At 40.0% G+C, this 15,578-nt stretch overlaps 1 protein-coding gene across 10 annotated transcripts in view; it reads left to right on the forward strand.

The window, feature by feature from the left end:
- Nucleotides 1-4,007: 4,007 nt before the first annotated feature.
- myo3a (myosin IIIA) overlaps nt 4,008-15,578 on the forward strand; it is a 433,748-nt gene continuing 422,177 nt past the window's right edge. For all 10 annotated transcript variants that reach the window (XM_087987435.1, XM_087987437.1, XM_087987436.1 and 7 more), the window contains exons 1-2: nt 4,008-4,089; nt 14,776-14,959. In XM_087987435.1, the coding sequence (XP_087843561.1) occupies nt 4,088-4,089; nt 14,776-14,959 (186 nt within the window). In that variant the 5' untranslated portion in view covers nt 4,008-4,087. The remainder of the gene's footprint in view (nt 4,090-14,775; nt 14,960-15,578) is intronic.

Below are 15,578 nucleotides of genomic sequence, written 5' to 3' on the forward strand. Positions count from 1 at the left end.
AAGAGAGGTAGAACAAAACAAACCCCCTTCCCACACAAATAGAATAAACCGCACAACCTGTAAAAAAAAAACCAAAGTGAGAGTAAAGAATAAGTCCCCTCCCCACCCCCCACCCCTGCACCACCACCCCCAGGGAAAGATAATGGAAAAGAGATGAAGAAGGAAAAAAGGGTAAACAAAGGGGGACAAAATAAAATTGCTCTCCATATGGTTTAAGTCCCGCAGTCTATTTAAGAGAGTCCAAAAATTCTTTAGCTTTTTCCAGTGATCCAAAGTTGTATACAGATCCTTCGTGGCTGAAGTGCAGCGTTGCTTGGTAACGCATGGAGTATTGAATATTTAGGTCTCTTAGATGCTTCTTTGCCTCATCGAATGCCCTCCTCTTGCAGACCACAGCTGGAGAGGAGTTCTGAAATAACATTATCCTGGAACCCTTGTGCATCATGACCTGGGGATCCTTCTCCAGGATTCTGGAGGCTTTCAGGAGTATTTGTTTTTCTCTATAACATTGGAGTAGGAATAGAACAGGGCGGGGGTGCTGGTCCGACCCGGGCCTGCGTACAGCAACCTGGTGGGCCCATTCCACCCACACCTGGCCTGGTCCCGACTCCAACTTTAATATTTGTGGGAGCCATCGCTCGAGAAAGTCTTCATCTTCCTGTTCGGGAAGGCCCAGAAACCGAAAATTTTTTCGATGGCCCCAATTGTCAAGGTTGTCAATGTGCTCCTCCAACGTCCAGATTCGCTGCACGAGAGCCCGGATCCGACCCAGGGATGACTCGGCAGCAGTCTCCGAGGCAGCGGCCCATTGCTCCGCCCCTCCAATGCGCTGTTCAAGTTTTTCGATTTCTCAGTCATGCTTCTGCAGCATGACCGAGAACGACTCCCACCTGGTCCCGGATTCTTCGATGAAGGCGTCGATCCTCTCCTGAAGCTTGTTGATCCCAGAGATTAGGCCTGCCTCTGCAGGTAAGTCCCCTGAGGGGGCCATGGACGTCTCTGTTGCTGTGGGAAGGGGGTGGGGGAAGGGTCCCTGCCTGTTATGAGCTGCGGGAATTTTTGCCCTTAGTCATTTTAAAAACAACACCAAACTGTCCAAGTTTAATGTAAAATGACTAACTATGCTGGGCAAAAGCTATCTTAAATGATTTAAAGGATGAGGTGAAGGCGGGTGCCCACTTTGCCCGAGTCTTAGGCAGAGCACTACAGACTCAGACTTGCTGGGTTGCCACCATCTTGAATCTCCCCAGCAAGTAATTGTTAACTTAGACTCTAACATTTTCCCAGCAATAGATGCTGTTATAAATGACGTAATAGCAGTGCATTTAGAAATATACTCAGTTTTTGCATTGACTTCATGGAGGGGAAATCATATCTGAGAATTTCATTAAAATTCTCGAAGTAGCAAGCAGAATAAATCAATGGGAATCTAGTAGAAATAATATAATTTGTATTTCCAGAAGACGTTTGATAAGATCTTGCATTCTTATCAATCATGTTAAGCTGATTGATAAGGTTAGATCTAATGGTACTGGAAGTAGTATATTAGCATGGATAGAAGGTTGTCTAACTAACAGAAGATAAAGTATAGAGGCATTTTGAGGAGTGGTGGAACGTTATAGGGATCAGTGCTGGAGTCAGAATTTTAAAAATAAGTAATTATTGTTTGGATGAGGAAACTGAATTTACTATACCACATTAGTAGATGACACAAACAGATGGAAAGGTAAGTGGTGAGAATGACAAGAATTTGCAGAGTGATATAGACAGGTTAAGTGAATGGACAAAAAAACTGAGCAAGTAGAATGTAATGTGGGAAAATGTGAGGTTATGCACTTTGGCAAGAAGAAGAAATGAGGAAGATTGCAGAAATCTGCAGAACAGAGGGATTTGAGGATCCTTGGACTTAAATCACAAGGTTAAAATGTTAGGCTGTAGATGGAATACTGTGAACAATTTTACTCACCTTATCTAAGGAAAAATATACCAGCATTGGAAGCAATCCAGAGAAGGTTTACTAGGCTGATACCTGGTATGGAGGCCGTGGAGAGGTTGAATGGATTGACCCAGAGAAGAATGAGAGGCAGTATTCTTGAAACATGCAAGATCCTTAGGGAGCTTGACAGGGTAGATCTTCCCCTTCCAGGAGAGTCTAGGACCAGAGGGCATAATCTCAGAATAATGGGCACCCAATTAATACAGAGGGAGAAATTTCTTCCCTCGGAAGGTCGCGATTCTGTAGAATTGTTTACCACAGAGCGCTATCGAGGCTGGGTCATTAACTATTATTCAAAACTGAGATTGACAGATTTTAGTCCATCTGTAGTGTGTGCTATGATAACAAGTGAACAGGCTAGACATGCAGCCTGATCCAGTCCACGACCTGGGCACATGACCCCTGAGTGCAGTGGGCTTACTGCAGCATTAGAATGATGGTTGCTAATGCAGCCCATGGAAGGTGGCACATCAGATGCCAATGTCCAACGACATGTGGTGCCACTGGAGTGTGCTCTGAGATGTTGTTTCCACGGAATGCAACATGAAGGCCCTTTTGAAGCAAGTGACAAGCTGAAGTAATCACCTATCTGCTTTGACTTCCGTGTTGGGAATTCTCGACATCTAGCTTGTTCTGCACATTTATTAAGATATAAGAAGCTGAATAGTTAATAAGGTGAGCTGTGGCATTATTAAAGTGTTTAGCAAGCTATAATTCTCCCCTTATTGGCTGCTGGCCATCAAGAAACTCAACACGCTACTCAGGAGATACATTAAAAGTTAGGTGAGTTGCTCCCAGTGATGTGACTGGCCTCGGTGGACTTCTTTTGTAGTTTTACCGCAAATCTTACCACAACCCCTGTCACTTAGCTCCTCTCAGATCTTTGTTTCAGTTCACACTTGGGATAAGGGCATTGCTGCAATCCAGATACTGAAGGTAGACATAGACCACTGTTAGAGAGGGAATTCCATCTTAAGTGTTTATTACAAACCTCACTATATTTTTAAAATAAAAGTTATATTTACATTTGTTTAACGGTATAATGCCTTAAAACAAAAAAGTATTTTGTTGAAGTGCATGATCCCATAGAAACATTGAAATTGATAATTCCACTGTAACGTGTCTAAAATCACTTGTAGCTGTCAATCAAAATGAAGTGTTCGACTGTAATAGTACATTGATAATGGGTGGCTATAGAATTCATCATGCAACACTAACCCAGTAATGGTAACTCAGCAGACATTGGGATAGCATTCACTACAGACTTATTTTTTTCCAATGATTTAAAAGGCAGGACTTCTAAATTCTTTAGCAGCTTGGCAGTTTTCTTTGGTTGTTTCTGCTGGGTCCTCATTATACTTCTGACAGATACTCTTGGCAGTTGCTTTTGACTGTTTCAAAAATGGCATTTGACAGATTTTATGGGGAAAAGGCAGAATAGTGGAATTGCAGATGATCAGATCAGGTACAATCTCATTGAATGGTGGAGAAGACTCAATGGGCTGAATGGTCTTATAGTGTCTTATAGTGCTATGGCCTGTTGACAGTGCCAATGTGCTTGCTAATTAATGTTTTGAATCAAAAATTCCTATTGTGGCAATAAAGTTCAGCCTATTCCTTTGTTATGTCACAGTGAGTGAATTTGAAAAATATTTTCTATGCACCAGACAATTTGACCTCAGTTTTGAATTATTGGACTCATAACCCATTCAATTTCATGGGGGTTACCATTAGTATTATAATTTATGGCTTTATATCAAGTGTATATCTAAGCCTGATGTTGTGCAATGAATTTCACACATCGTTTATAGCTGAACTAAATGGCTTGTGTCTTTGAAGATCAAAACAGTATTAGGAAAAGATCTGTTTGAAGTACTCATTAATACCAACTAATCCTCAATGCAGCTCCATGGTGTTCAGATCACCGCACCGCTTTCAGCTTGCTTGAGACTTTAAGAGATTAGTTAATAGCTCCTCCCTCAAAAAGCTCATCAAATCCTGTACAAGACGTTAGCCAATGAACCAGATATTGCTGGACAATATCCTGGGGTTTTTCGCAATGGCTTAGGAAACAAATTTAGCATCTAAAATATGTAAGTGATTACAATGTTTTCTTTTCTAAAACCCTGTAAAAATCATTATAATTTACTGCTCTGGAGCAAGATTTTGCAAGTCTAAGTGTATAACGATTTACAGATTTACATTGGTATTGAGATAAATTGTTTTTGTGGACAGTATGAACCACAAGCTTATTACTGATGTCTTTTAGGAAAGTGCTTTCTTTTACTAAAATCAGCTGTAATAAGTAAAACTTCAGTTAAAAGTGAAATTAGAAACCCTTTTATATTTTGTTATATTTCAAATGTATTATTTAACACGTTTTAGTAGCCACTTACTACTGACTAGCTTTGTATTGTCCTATAGTAATATGATACCACTAAAGCATGTGTTTGCAGAAAATAATATTAGATTTACAGCACAGAAACAGGCCACTTGACTCACTGGCTTATAATACAGTAACTGAGGCCTTACAGGAGCCTTAGTGACATAGCCTAGGTGGCAATTGTGGAAGTATTCGATGAGAAGTTCAGAGGGGCCTACCTCAATGTCAGGAACAACATATGCAATCTTTCATGAAAGTTATGAACATCATGATGAGAAACTTGCTAGGCAGTGCAGAGTTGGTGTCAGTAAGCCAACTGTGGCATTAACATCCAGAAGTCACTGCTGCATATAGGCCACAGAAAGCTGAACAGCTGGTAAGGAAATTAAAGTGAACGTTGCCTGTTAACTACCTTTAAACCTGCCTTATTAGTAAGCAACTTTCCATCTTAACATCTGCTGTGATCAATCCTAACATCAATATTTCTCAATGTGGAATAACTGCTGGTTCCAGCTTGCCAATGGCTGCAAGGACTCTTCACATTACTTCCCATGTAGAAGCAGCTAAGGGCATATTCGATGAGCACAGGTCACATTGCACCATCATCCACCAGGGCTTCCAATCCCCACCCTCCAAGCAGTGTGTGACTTTTCCCTTATCTACCACGTCTGGGCATACTTCTCCTCGTGCACCACGGCCTTTCAAAAGTGGTGCTGCTGCAAGGAATACTGGAGACTCCGGTATATCGTGGTGTTGGCAAATCATTCCGCAGTGCGTGAGATAGGACACCGAAATATATTAGAACATGCAAATGAACGTACTGCTTGTACTGGAGCAGCGTTCTAAAATATGCAAAACATGTTGCATAGTATGTGTATGACCAGTATGTGTCATTCACAAATTTTACTGCTTTCCCCTTTTTGAATTAGGTGGAAATAATACATAAGAGACACATTTGGGATGGAGCAGTTTGTTAATGAAGTGAGCCAAGAGTGTGCTGCTGGAAAAGCACAGCAGATCAGGCAACATCCGAGGAGCAGCAGAATTGATGTTTCAAAAAAATGCCCTTCATCAGGAATGTGGCTGGGAGCCTCAGAGGTGTAAAGATAAATTGGAGGGGGCTGGGGCTGGGGGAAAGGTAGCTGAGAGTGCAGTAGGTGGATGGAGGTGGGGGGGTAAAGGTGATAGGTTGGAAGGGAGAGTGGTGCGGATAGGTGGAAAGGAAAATGGACAAATGGAGTTTCCTAAGAAGTCATGAGGAAACTTGATAGGCCTCAAATGGAATCTGTCAATGAAACTCGACAAAACTGACAAGATTGACAAGCCAAATTATAACAAGATTCATCTCTATATTTCTCTCAATCCACCTCCTACTCTGGTTGGATCTTTTTAGTCCTGACCAATATCCCACCCATTCCATCACTTTCATGGATGCACCAAGCCCCAAAGACCTCTTAAAATGTATATGCTTCAGTCAGCGCAAATCCTCACCCTTGCTTATTATCAAATTCCTCTTAAATTATTTAACTGTCCGTGGCAGTTGGATTTGTGCTGCTATTTTTCTTTGCTGAAGGTGTTTCCATTTCTTGTGAGCGTCCCAGAAATGTGAAATGTATTTGGTTTAAATTCACTCTAACCCAGAACTTTTCTAATTTCTAATGCTGCCGTTATATCATCATTGTTTGAGAAACTATTGATGTTGTCATCTATGGGCAAGCAGCTAATTAATGCTGTTCATATGGGTAGAGGGAATAATTACACCAATGTAACAGGGTGATACACTGATATGTTACCATCTTGCATTATTAATGTTTGTGGTCCTAAATTAAATTGAGTGTGTACTGTACAAACATTGAATTGCATTCCAAGTATAATGTGTTTCCATGCATAAAAATTGAATGGCTTTCCCACTATTATATGTTGCAGTGCACCCAGCTAATTAAGTACTTTTTGACGTATGTCACTGTTGTAATAGAGAGCAATGCTTTTCAAACTGGGATCCATAGAACTTCATAGCAGCTTACCACAGGATCCAAGCAATTGAAGAAAGAAAAAACGGAGGAGGAAGAGATGAAAGAACTAAAAGGCAAACTGCCAGCTTTGTGGAAATTAACTGTGGTTAGTAAATAAAAAATAAATTCACAATAGTTCTAATGAACTAATCAGTTGGCTGAATGACTGGTTTCTAATGTAGACTGATGTCAACTGTGTGGGTTCAATTGCCATATAGCTGAGTTGCAATATAGTTAGTACTGGCTGTTCAAGTATTTGTCAAGATCTCTACCCTAAGGTTTACAATTACTTGGCCTTCTTCAAGGTGACTAACACCTGAATGCCCTGGTTTTCTGCACAAGTTGTGTATTTATTTGTGAAAAGGGAGAGGAGGAGAGCCAGGTAGTCAGTTGTTGCTGTGTCACTAGGTGTATTCAATTTGGACTCATGCACGGACATGTTTCATCATAAATACCAACAAAGTACTGGAGGAATTCAGAAGATCTGACCACATCTGTGGAGAGAGAAACAGAGTTAATGTTTCAATTCTGATTTGATATTTAGAAACAGGTAATTACTTCGAATACAAGTTTGGGAACTCTTTTTAAAGAAGAGTCTTATTGGATTCTGCTGGTGAATATTTCTAGCATTATCTATTTATATTAATCATTAGTTGGTTTGATTCTAGTAATCGTGGAAAAGCTGTCCTTTTGACACGTGGATCTGGAGAATATTTCTGAGATGACAGTTCCAGTGAATATTCTATAATGGAATTGGAGGGAGGAAAACTCCTATTTGGAAAAGTTTTATGTAAAGTATTGAGCTTATTTGATGCTCTTAAGCATTTAATAAGGTGTCAGCACTCTTAGTAATGGCTTGACCAATATGTTTTCATATTGGATTTGTTGTGGCACAATGGTAATGTCCCTACTTTTGAGCCAGGAGATCTGGGTTAAAGTCCCATCTGCTCCAGAAGTGTGTAATAACATGTCTGAGCAGGTTGATTAGGAAACATATATAGCGTTTTCTATTAAGTGTGATTTGGGATTTGATTAAGTACCTATGCCATTAACAGAATCTTGTCCCACATTTAGTTACTATTAATTTTGTACACAGATCAGAGTGTTGGAGTTATATGTATCCTTTACCTCTTCTTTGTTTTATTCACCTCAAGGCCAACACCAAAGCAAGTGTTCTCAAATTGCCTCTCAAAGTAATTACATGTTTTCCTAAAAGCATTATTAAAGTACTCTTTGATATGTCGTGCTTCGGTATTATGAAAATTTTATAGTGGGTTGATCTGGATGGAGCAGGAAGAGTTTTGTGAAAAGATGTCTTCAAGCCAGAAGATTTGAAAATGTATTGATATAAGAAACACAGCAACCAGTTAATGTACAACAGAATTTCACTAACACCAATGCAGCAGCAGGGTTTTAGGCTTCCTTGATGGTGGGAGCTCATAAAATGCAGCATGTAGACTGCCTACTGTCTTTCTGCCTGCTCCAACCTGTCTCCAAGTTCATGGGGGAGTGGTGGTGTGGTACCTACACACACTTGGTCTATTGAGGCCCTTAAGTGGCCACAAAATAGGTTCTTGGAGGCTTCATCGTACTCCAATCACAATTTTACCCATGGCATCTCGTCAAGTAGATTGCCTGGCAAGGAACCTAGTTAACATGCAATGAGGAGGCATTTAAGAAAGCAAATGCATGTCAGCCTTTATTGCAAATAACTTTGGAGTACAAGAATAAAGAAGTCTTGCTACAACTGTACTGGGTTTGACGGAACCAAAACTGTAATGTTGTGTATAAGTTTGTCTCCATATTAAAGGAAGAATACACTTGCATTGGACAGAGCTCACTAAATCGATCCTGTGATGAGAAGAAAAAATAAACAATTAACTGCAGATACTTGAAATCAGAAGCAAAATCAGAAACAGCTGGAAAACTCAGTAGGTCTGGCAGCATCTATGGAGAGCAAGCAGGTATAACGTTTTGGGTCCAGTGATCCTTATTCAGAACTCCAGTTCTGCTGTGTCTCCTATGATAAAAGGGTTGCCCTATTTGAGTCTTTATTCTTCAGTTAAGAAGAATGAAGGATGATCTTTTTGAAACATTCAACATTAACCACTCAATATCAGGGGAATCCAGAAGAAGGCAGCACTGTTTCAAAATAATGGACTTAACATTTAGGATTGAAACAATGGGAAATTTCTTCACTTAAAGGTTTGTGAACCTTTAAAATTCTCCTCCCCAGACTGTCATGGATGTACCAACTTATGTTTAACGCCTGAGTTAAAAAGACAGATTTTGACTGTCTCGGGGAATTAATGAATATGCGGCAAAGTGGATTTGAAATCTGCTGTGATTATGCTGAATGTCACAGCAGATTCCATGGATGGTATAGCCTTCTCTTGCTCTCATTTCTTCTATCATGGTTTGGATGGGTATTTGAATGCACAATTGTAAATGATGTAGTGGGGAGTGGGTGTCAGGGAGTTATGTGGGTGGTGAGTTTTCCAAAGTTTGAGTATGGAGGGATGTGGGTAGGGGGGCATTTGTTTTGAGAGATGAAAGGATATTATGTCAGATGATGAGACAAATGGGAATAAAAAGGGTCATGAGATAGTAAGATGTTGGGGCTGGAGTAATGAATATATTATGGATATGCACGGAAACAGACCCTTCGGTTCAACCCGTCCATGCCGACCAGATATCCCAACCCAATCTAGTCCCACCTGCCAGCACCTGGCCCATATCCCTCTAAACCCTTCCTGTCCATCTAGATGCCTTTTAAATGTTGCAGTCATTCTAGCCTCCACCACTTCCTCTGGTAGCTCATTCCATACACATACCACCCTCTGCATGAAAGGCTTGTCCCTTAGGTCTCTTTTATATCTTTCCCCTCTCACCCTAAATCTATGCCCTCCAGTTCTGGACTCCCCCACCCCAAGGAAGAGACTTTGTCTATTTATCCTATCCATGCCCTTCATGATTTTATACCTCTTTAAGATCACCCCTCAGCCTCCAACGCTCCAGAGAAAACAGCCCCAACTTATTCAACCTGTCCCTATAACTCAAATCCTCCAACCTTGTCAACATCCTTGTAAATCCTTTCTGAAGCCTTTCAAGTATCACAACGTCTTTCCGATTGGAAGGAAACCAGAATTGCACCAACAGTGGCCTAACCAATGTCCTGTACAGCCGCAACATGAACCCCCAACTCCTGTACTCAATACTCTGACCAATAAAAGAAAGCATACCAAACGCTGCCTTCACTATCCTATCTACCTGCGACTCCACTTTCAAGGAGTTATGAATCTGCACTCCAAGGTCTCTTTGTTCAGCAACACTCCCAAGGACCTTACTATTAAGTCCTATTAAGATTTGCTTTCCCAAAATGCAGCACCTTGCATTTATCTAAATTAAACTCCATCTGCCACTTCTCAGCCCATTGGCCCATCTGATCTGAATTTTGGTGTCATCTGCAAACTGACTAACTAAACCTCTTATGCTTACATGCAAATCATTCATTTAAATGATGAAAAGTAGTGGACCCATCCTTGTGGCACTCCACTGGTCACAGGCCTCCAGTCTGAAAAACAACCCTCCACTACCACCCTCTGCCTTCTACCTCTGAGCCAGTTCTGTATCCAAATGGCTCGTTCTCCCTGTATTCCTTGAGATCTAAACTTGCTAACCAGTCTCCCAGGGGGAACCTTGTCGAATGCCTTACTGAAGTCAATGTAGATCACGTTCACCACTCTGCTGTCATCAATCGTCTTTGTTACTTCTTCAAAAAACTCAATCAAGTTTGTGAGACATGATTTCCCATGCACAAAGCCATGTTGACTATCCCTAATCAGTCCTTGCCTTTCCAAATACATGTACATCCTGTCCCTCAGGATTCCCTCCAACAACTTGCCCACCACCGACATCAGGTTGACTGGTCTATAGTTTTCTAGCCTGTCCTTACCCCCTTTCTTAAATAGTGCCACCACGTTAATAAACCTTCAATCTCCCAGCACATCACCTGTGACTATCGATGATACAAATATCTCAGCAAGAGGCCCAGCAATCACTTCTCTAGCTTCCCACAGAGTTATAGGGTACACCTGATCAGGTCCTGGGGATTTATCCACTTTTTTGTGTTTAAAGACATCTAGCACTTCCTCCTCTGTAATATGGACATTTTTGAAGATGTCACCATCTATTTCCCCACATTTTATATCTTCCATGTCCTTTTCCACAGTAAGCACTAATGCAAAATACTCGTTTAGTATCTCCCCCATCTCCTGCGGCTCCACACAAAGGCTGCCTTGCTGGTCTTTGAGGGAACCTAATCTCTCCCTAGTTACCCTTTTGTCCTTAATGTATTTGTAAAAACCCTTTGGATTCTCCTTAATTCTATTTGACAAAACGATCTCATGTCGCCTTTTTGCCCTCCTGATTTCCCTCTTAAGCATACTCCTACTTCCTTTAGACTCATTTGATCTATCTTGTCTATACCTTTAAAGAAATGATGAAATCAGTTAATAAAGGAAATCTCGTAGAAGTGGATATGGAAGTAGATTTTCAATGATATTTAATAGGATGCCAATAGCAGGATTTTTAATAAATGCATTGATCTTCTGGGAAATATGACATTATGGAAATGAAGTTAGCTCAAGGGTAGGAAACAGAACTTAGTCTTCAATGGGTCTGAATGGACATACACCATAATATCTCCAGAGTTTGTGTTAGGTTTTTTATATATATAATATACATATATTTAGCTACATGGGCAGGGGTGGCAGGGAGGGAGGTGGTGGAGGAGGCAACATTAAAATTTTCCAGACAATGCAGCAATGAGAAGCTTATTTAACAGTGATGAGGACTATATCATATTCACTAAATAAAAACCAGGTTAGTAGATTGGGCAGTTGGATTTTACATGAAGTAAGACTGCACTATGGGTGAGATGTATCTGTTATTAAGAAAGATCAGAGAAATAATTTAGGTCCATAGATTAGATTCATATGAGCAATCTGCAGGATAAATGTAAGCTCATGATCTGGAAAAGAAAATCTGAAGCCAGGAGATTTTGCTCTCTTGGAGAGGGCTGCTATGGTGTGAAATGCCCAATTGAAAAACTTGGGGGAAGTAGTCTTTGCTGTGGTTTAATGACCAAGTGGCTGGCAAGACCATTTAAGATTCAACCACACTGTTGTGTGTCTGGATTCACATGTCAAATTGATCAGATAAAGAGAGCTCTGTAAAGTGTTATTCAGCATGGAAATAGTGAATTACCTCGACAATTCATGCATCATTCCTCTTTTCTTGATCTTTTATTTTGTTTTTTTATAACTATTCTCCTGGATTTAGCTAAGGGTAGAGACTTTTAAAGAAGTATTTGGGAAACTAAATGTTGTAATGACAGGTTAAGAAAAGTTTTTATGTATCTCATATCTAGTTCTATTAATTACAAATGCTTAGATGCAGAGCAAGCAATGAAAAATCCCTGCTGATGCACAAATGTGACAGTTTCAGAGGCCTCATTGAGCTGTGGGTGTTCCATCAATAGCTTAGGTAGAATTTCATTCTTAATAATTATGATGGGGAGATGCATTTCCATTTTAGCGCAGTTTAAGTCCTAATCTAAAGTAACAATTCCGCATTTACACTGCAAATCTCTATCTATTGCTTGAGATATATTGGAAAATCAATAATAAGCTCCACTTGACCAATTCTGATCTGCCAGTTAAGCAGAGATTCTAGAGTGTGATTACTAAGGGAACCAATAGAAAGGTTAAAGAATTGCCAAGGTTATAGCAGATGAAGTGCTCGAATATATCAAAATGAGATAAATGACAATCTATAGAGTGCAACACAAATAATTCACAAAGGTGCAGAATAGATAGGCAGCTGAATGTTCCAATGCTAGAATACCTCCAACTGATAGACTCTTTATTTAGATGGTAATTATGGGGCATCTTCTTCCCACACAATTTTCCCCGATGCTGTCTGCTAGAATGTCAGATTTAAGCCACGGCTGTATGAATAATATCCAAGGTTGCTAGGCAGTACAAGATTTACAGAGACTCGTAGAATGGATACAGTTTTGTTAAGCCATTGTTTTTTTCCCCTTGAAACACACAAGCCATGAATCAATAGGCTTTGTTTTGTATTATTCATTCTGAGCAGGGATCCAAAGAACGAGGAATTATACTACAGTATGCCCATCAAACAACTGTCTTTATTAAGGTCCATAAAAGATGGTTCAAACAGAAGTCATGAAAATTACAAACTTAAGGAAAATGTTCTAAGAAAGTTAATTTTAATCTTCGTTGAACTGATGTACTTTGTTCTTTTAGTTGTTTACTGTTATTGGGTGAGGTTTGCAACTAAGCTGCTGAGAGTGCATTGTGCAAGAACGCAGTACATGATCATTCTTTCCCTCTAATCTATGCCAAATCTTTAGAGGCATCCCGCCTCTTTCGCTATATCCCTACAGTTTCTTTCCTTCAAGCATTTAGAGTCTTGGAGACGTATAGCATGGAAACAGACCCTTCGGTCCAACCTGTCCATGCCAACCAGATATCCCAACCCAATCTAGTCCCACCTGCCAGCACCCAGCCCATATCCCTCCAAACCCTTCCTATTCATATACCCATCCAAATGCCTTTTAAATGTTGCAATTGTACCAGTCTCCACCACTTCCTCTGGCAGCTCATTCCACACACGTACCACCCTCTGCATGAAAATGTTGCCCCTTAGATCTCTTTTATATCTTTCCCCTCTCACCCTTAACCTATGTCCTCTAATTCTGGATTCCCCCACCCCAGGGAAAGGACTTTTTCTATTTACTCCATCCATGCCCCTCATAATTTTGTAAACCTTGATAAAGGTCACCCCTCAGCCTCCGACGCTCCAGGGAAAACAGTACCAGCCTGTTCAGCCTCTCCCTGTAGCTCAAATCCTCCAAACCTAGCAACATCCTTGTAAATCTTTTCTGAACCCTTTCAAGTTTCACAACATCTTTCCAATAGGAAGGAGACTAGAATTGCATGCAATATTCCAAAAGTGGCCTAACCAATGTCCTGTACAGCTGCAACATGACCTCCCAACTCCTGTACTCAATACTCTGACCAATAAAGGAAAGCATACTAAACACATTCTTCACTATCCTATCTACCTGCGACTCCACTTTGAAGGAGCTATGAACCTGCACTCCAAGGTCTCTTTGTTCAGCAACATGCCCTAGGACCTTACCATTAAGTATATAAATCCTGCTAAGATTTGCTTTCCCAACATGCAGCACCTCGCATTTATCTGAATTAAATTCCATCTGCCACTTCTCAGCCCATTGGCCCATCTGGTCCAGATCCTGTTGTAATCTGAGGTAATCTTCGCTGTCCACTACACCTCCAATTTTGTGTCATCTGCAAAATTACTAACTATACCTCTTATGCTCGCATCCAAATCATTTATGTAAATGATAAAACGTAGAGGGCCTAACACCGATCCTTGTGGCACTCCACTGGTCCCAGGCTTCCATTCTGAAAAACAACCCTCCACCAGAATCCTTTGCCTTCTACCTTTGAGCCAGTTCTGTATCCAAATGGCTAGTTCTCCCTGAATTCTGAGATCTAAACTTGCTAACCAGTCTCCCAAGGGGAACCTTGTCGAACGCCTTACTGAAGTCCATTTTGATCACATCTACCGCTCTGCCCTCATCAATCCTCTTTGTTACATCTTCAAAAAACTCAATCAAGTTTGCAAGACATACTTTTCCATGCACAAAGCACATACCTTTCGATCTTAAGTTTGTTCATTATGATTTACAATGATACATGATGACTGTTATCACTGAGAACCTATTATTGGATCATTAATGCATTTTGCTTTTTTATTGTTTCTGTGTATTACTCCACAAATCAATAAACCTGATTATAGTTTGTTCTCCTTCCTCTTAAAGTACTTCAGAAATATTTAATTGGCTCTTAAATACTTTGAAATGTCATGAATGACTATGTCAATTCAAGTCTTTCTTTGGATCTGCCTGTTAAAAGATATAGAACAATGTGATGGGCAGCCGATGTCTGTATACCACAACTTGCAGTCATTAATAATGCCAATTTATACTATTGCATTCTTGACATGGATAAGGGCACTGATATCTTAGAAGCTTTTATTTTAAGGAAATTGCCTTTTGCCATATTGGGGTGAAGTCTGGCCTGTAACAAACACTTGTGTAAATATTGCACACATTGCCTGGAAGAGGATGGAATACTCTTTAAAGTCAAATTGTCTTTAGAAATTCTATCCAAGATTGCTGTATCAAAGTAAGATTTTATGTGTTAGCTGTGAATGTTATCCTGTGCCTAATGTATTGTATTTCTTGCTTATTTTCCATTGTTTGCCAGGGGTTCATTGTTAGGAATGTTTCCATTAACTGGGAAAACAATCGTCTTTGACAGCTTCCCTGATCCCTCAGATACATGGGAGATTATTGAAACCATTGGAAAAGGAACGTATGGCAAAGTCTTTAAAGTATTAAACAAAAAAAATGACAGCAAGGCTGCAGTTAAGATTCTGGACCCGATCCATGTAAGTAAACATGCCAATGTTTGCAATGTGCTTATTTTTAACATTTTAACTAAGCCTTTCCAAATATAATTGGACAAAGCATAATCCATATTAATTTGAGTTCATGTGCAATGACTGGTCAAACACACACAAAGTAGCTACAATAAGAAGGAAAGAACAGAATGCTGATGAAGGCTTATTTGTCTTTTGGTTTTGCAGCCACTGAATTGCCAGATACTTTAAAAAGGAACAAAACCTTCTGATCAACCTGTCCTCAGCCAGATATCATATTACAACCATTCATTCTGCTTCTTTACAGTCTCCCTTGACTGAAGCTATTTCAGCATCCATTTTCCTTATTTCAGTTATTATCCAAAAGAATGGTTTCACATTGATTTATCAACAACACTGTCCAAAATGAGGAAGTAAAAGAACGGCAAAGATGGTTCACATTTAGATTGAAGTGAAAGTTTTTATTATCTTGAGAAACCATTATAAAAGATCAATGCTGAGCACCATGAGTGATGAAAGACCATGAGATGAATCTGGGATACTGTGTAAACAGCTTTGTCTAAAAGCACCTAGCTTGTAGGAAGATAGAAATTCTCAGAGAGATAGGTGTAAACAGTGTTGGGAGAAA

This window comes from Chiloscyllium plagiosum, unplaced genomic scaffold (genome assembly GCF_037043375.1).
Source record: "Chiloscyllium plagiosum isolate Xiang-an unplaced genomic scaffold, Cpla_swu_hap1 HiC_scaffold_5, whole genome shotgun sequence".
NCBI lineage: Eukaryota > Metazoa > Chordata > Chondrichthyes > Orectolobiformes > Hemiscylliidae > Chiloscyllium > Chiloscyllium plagiosum.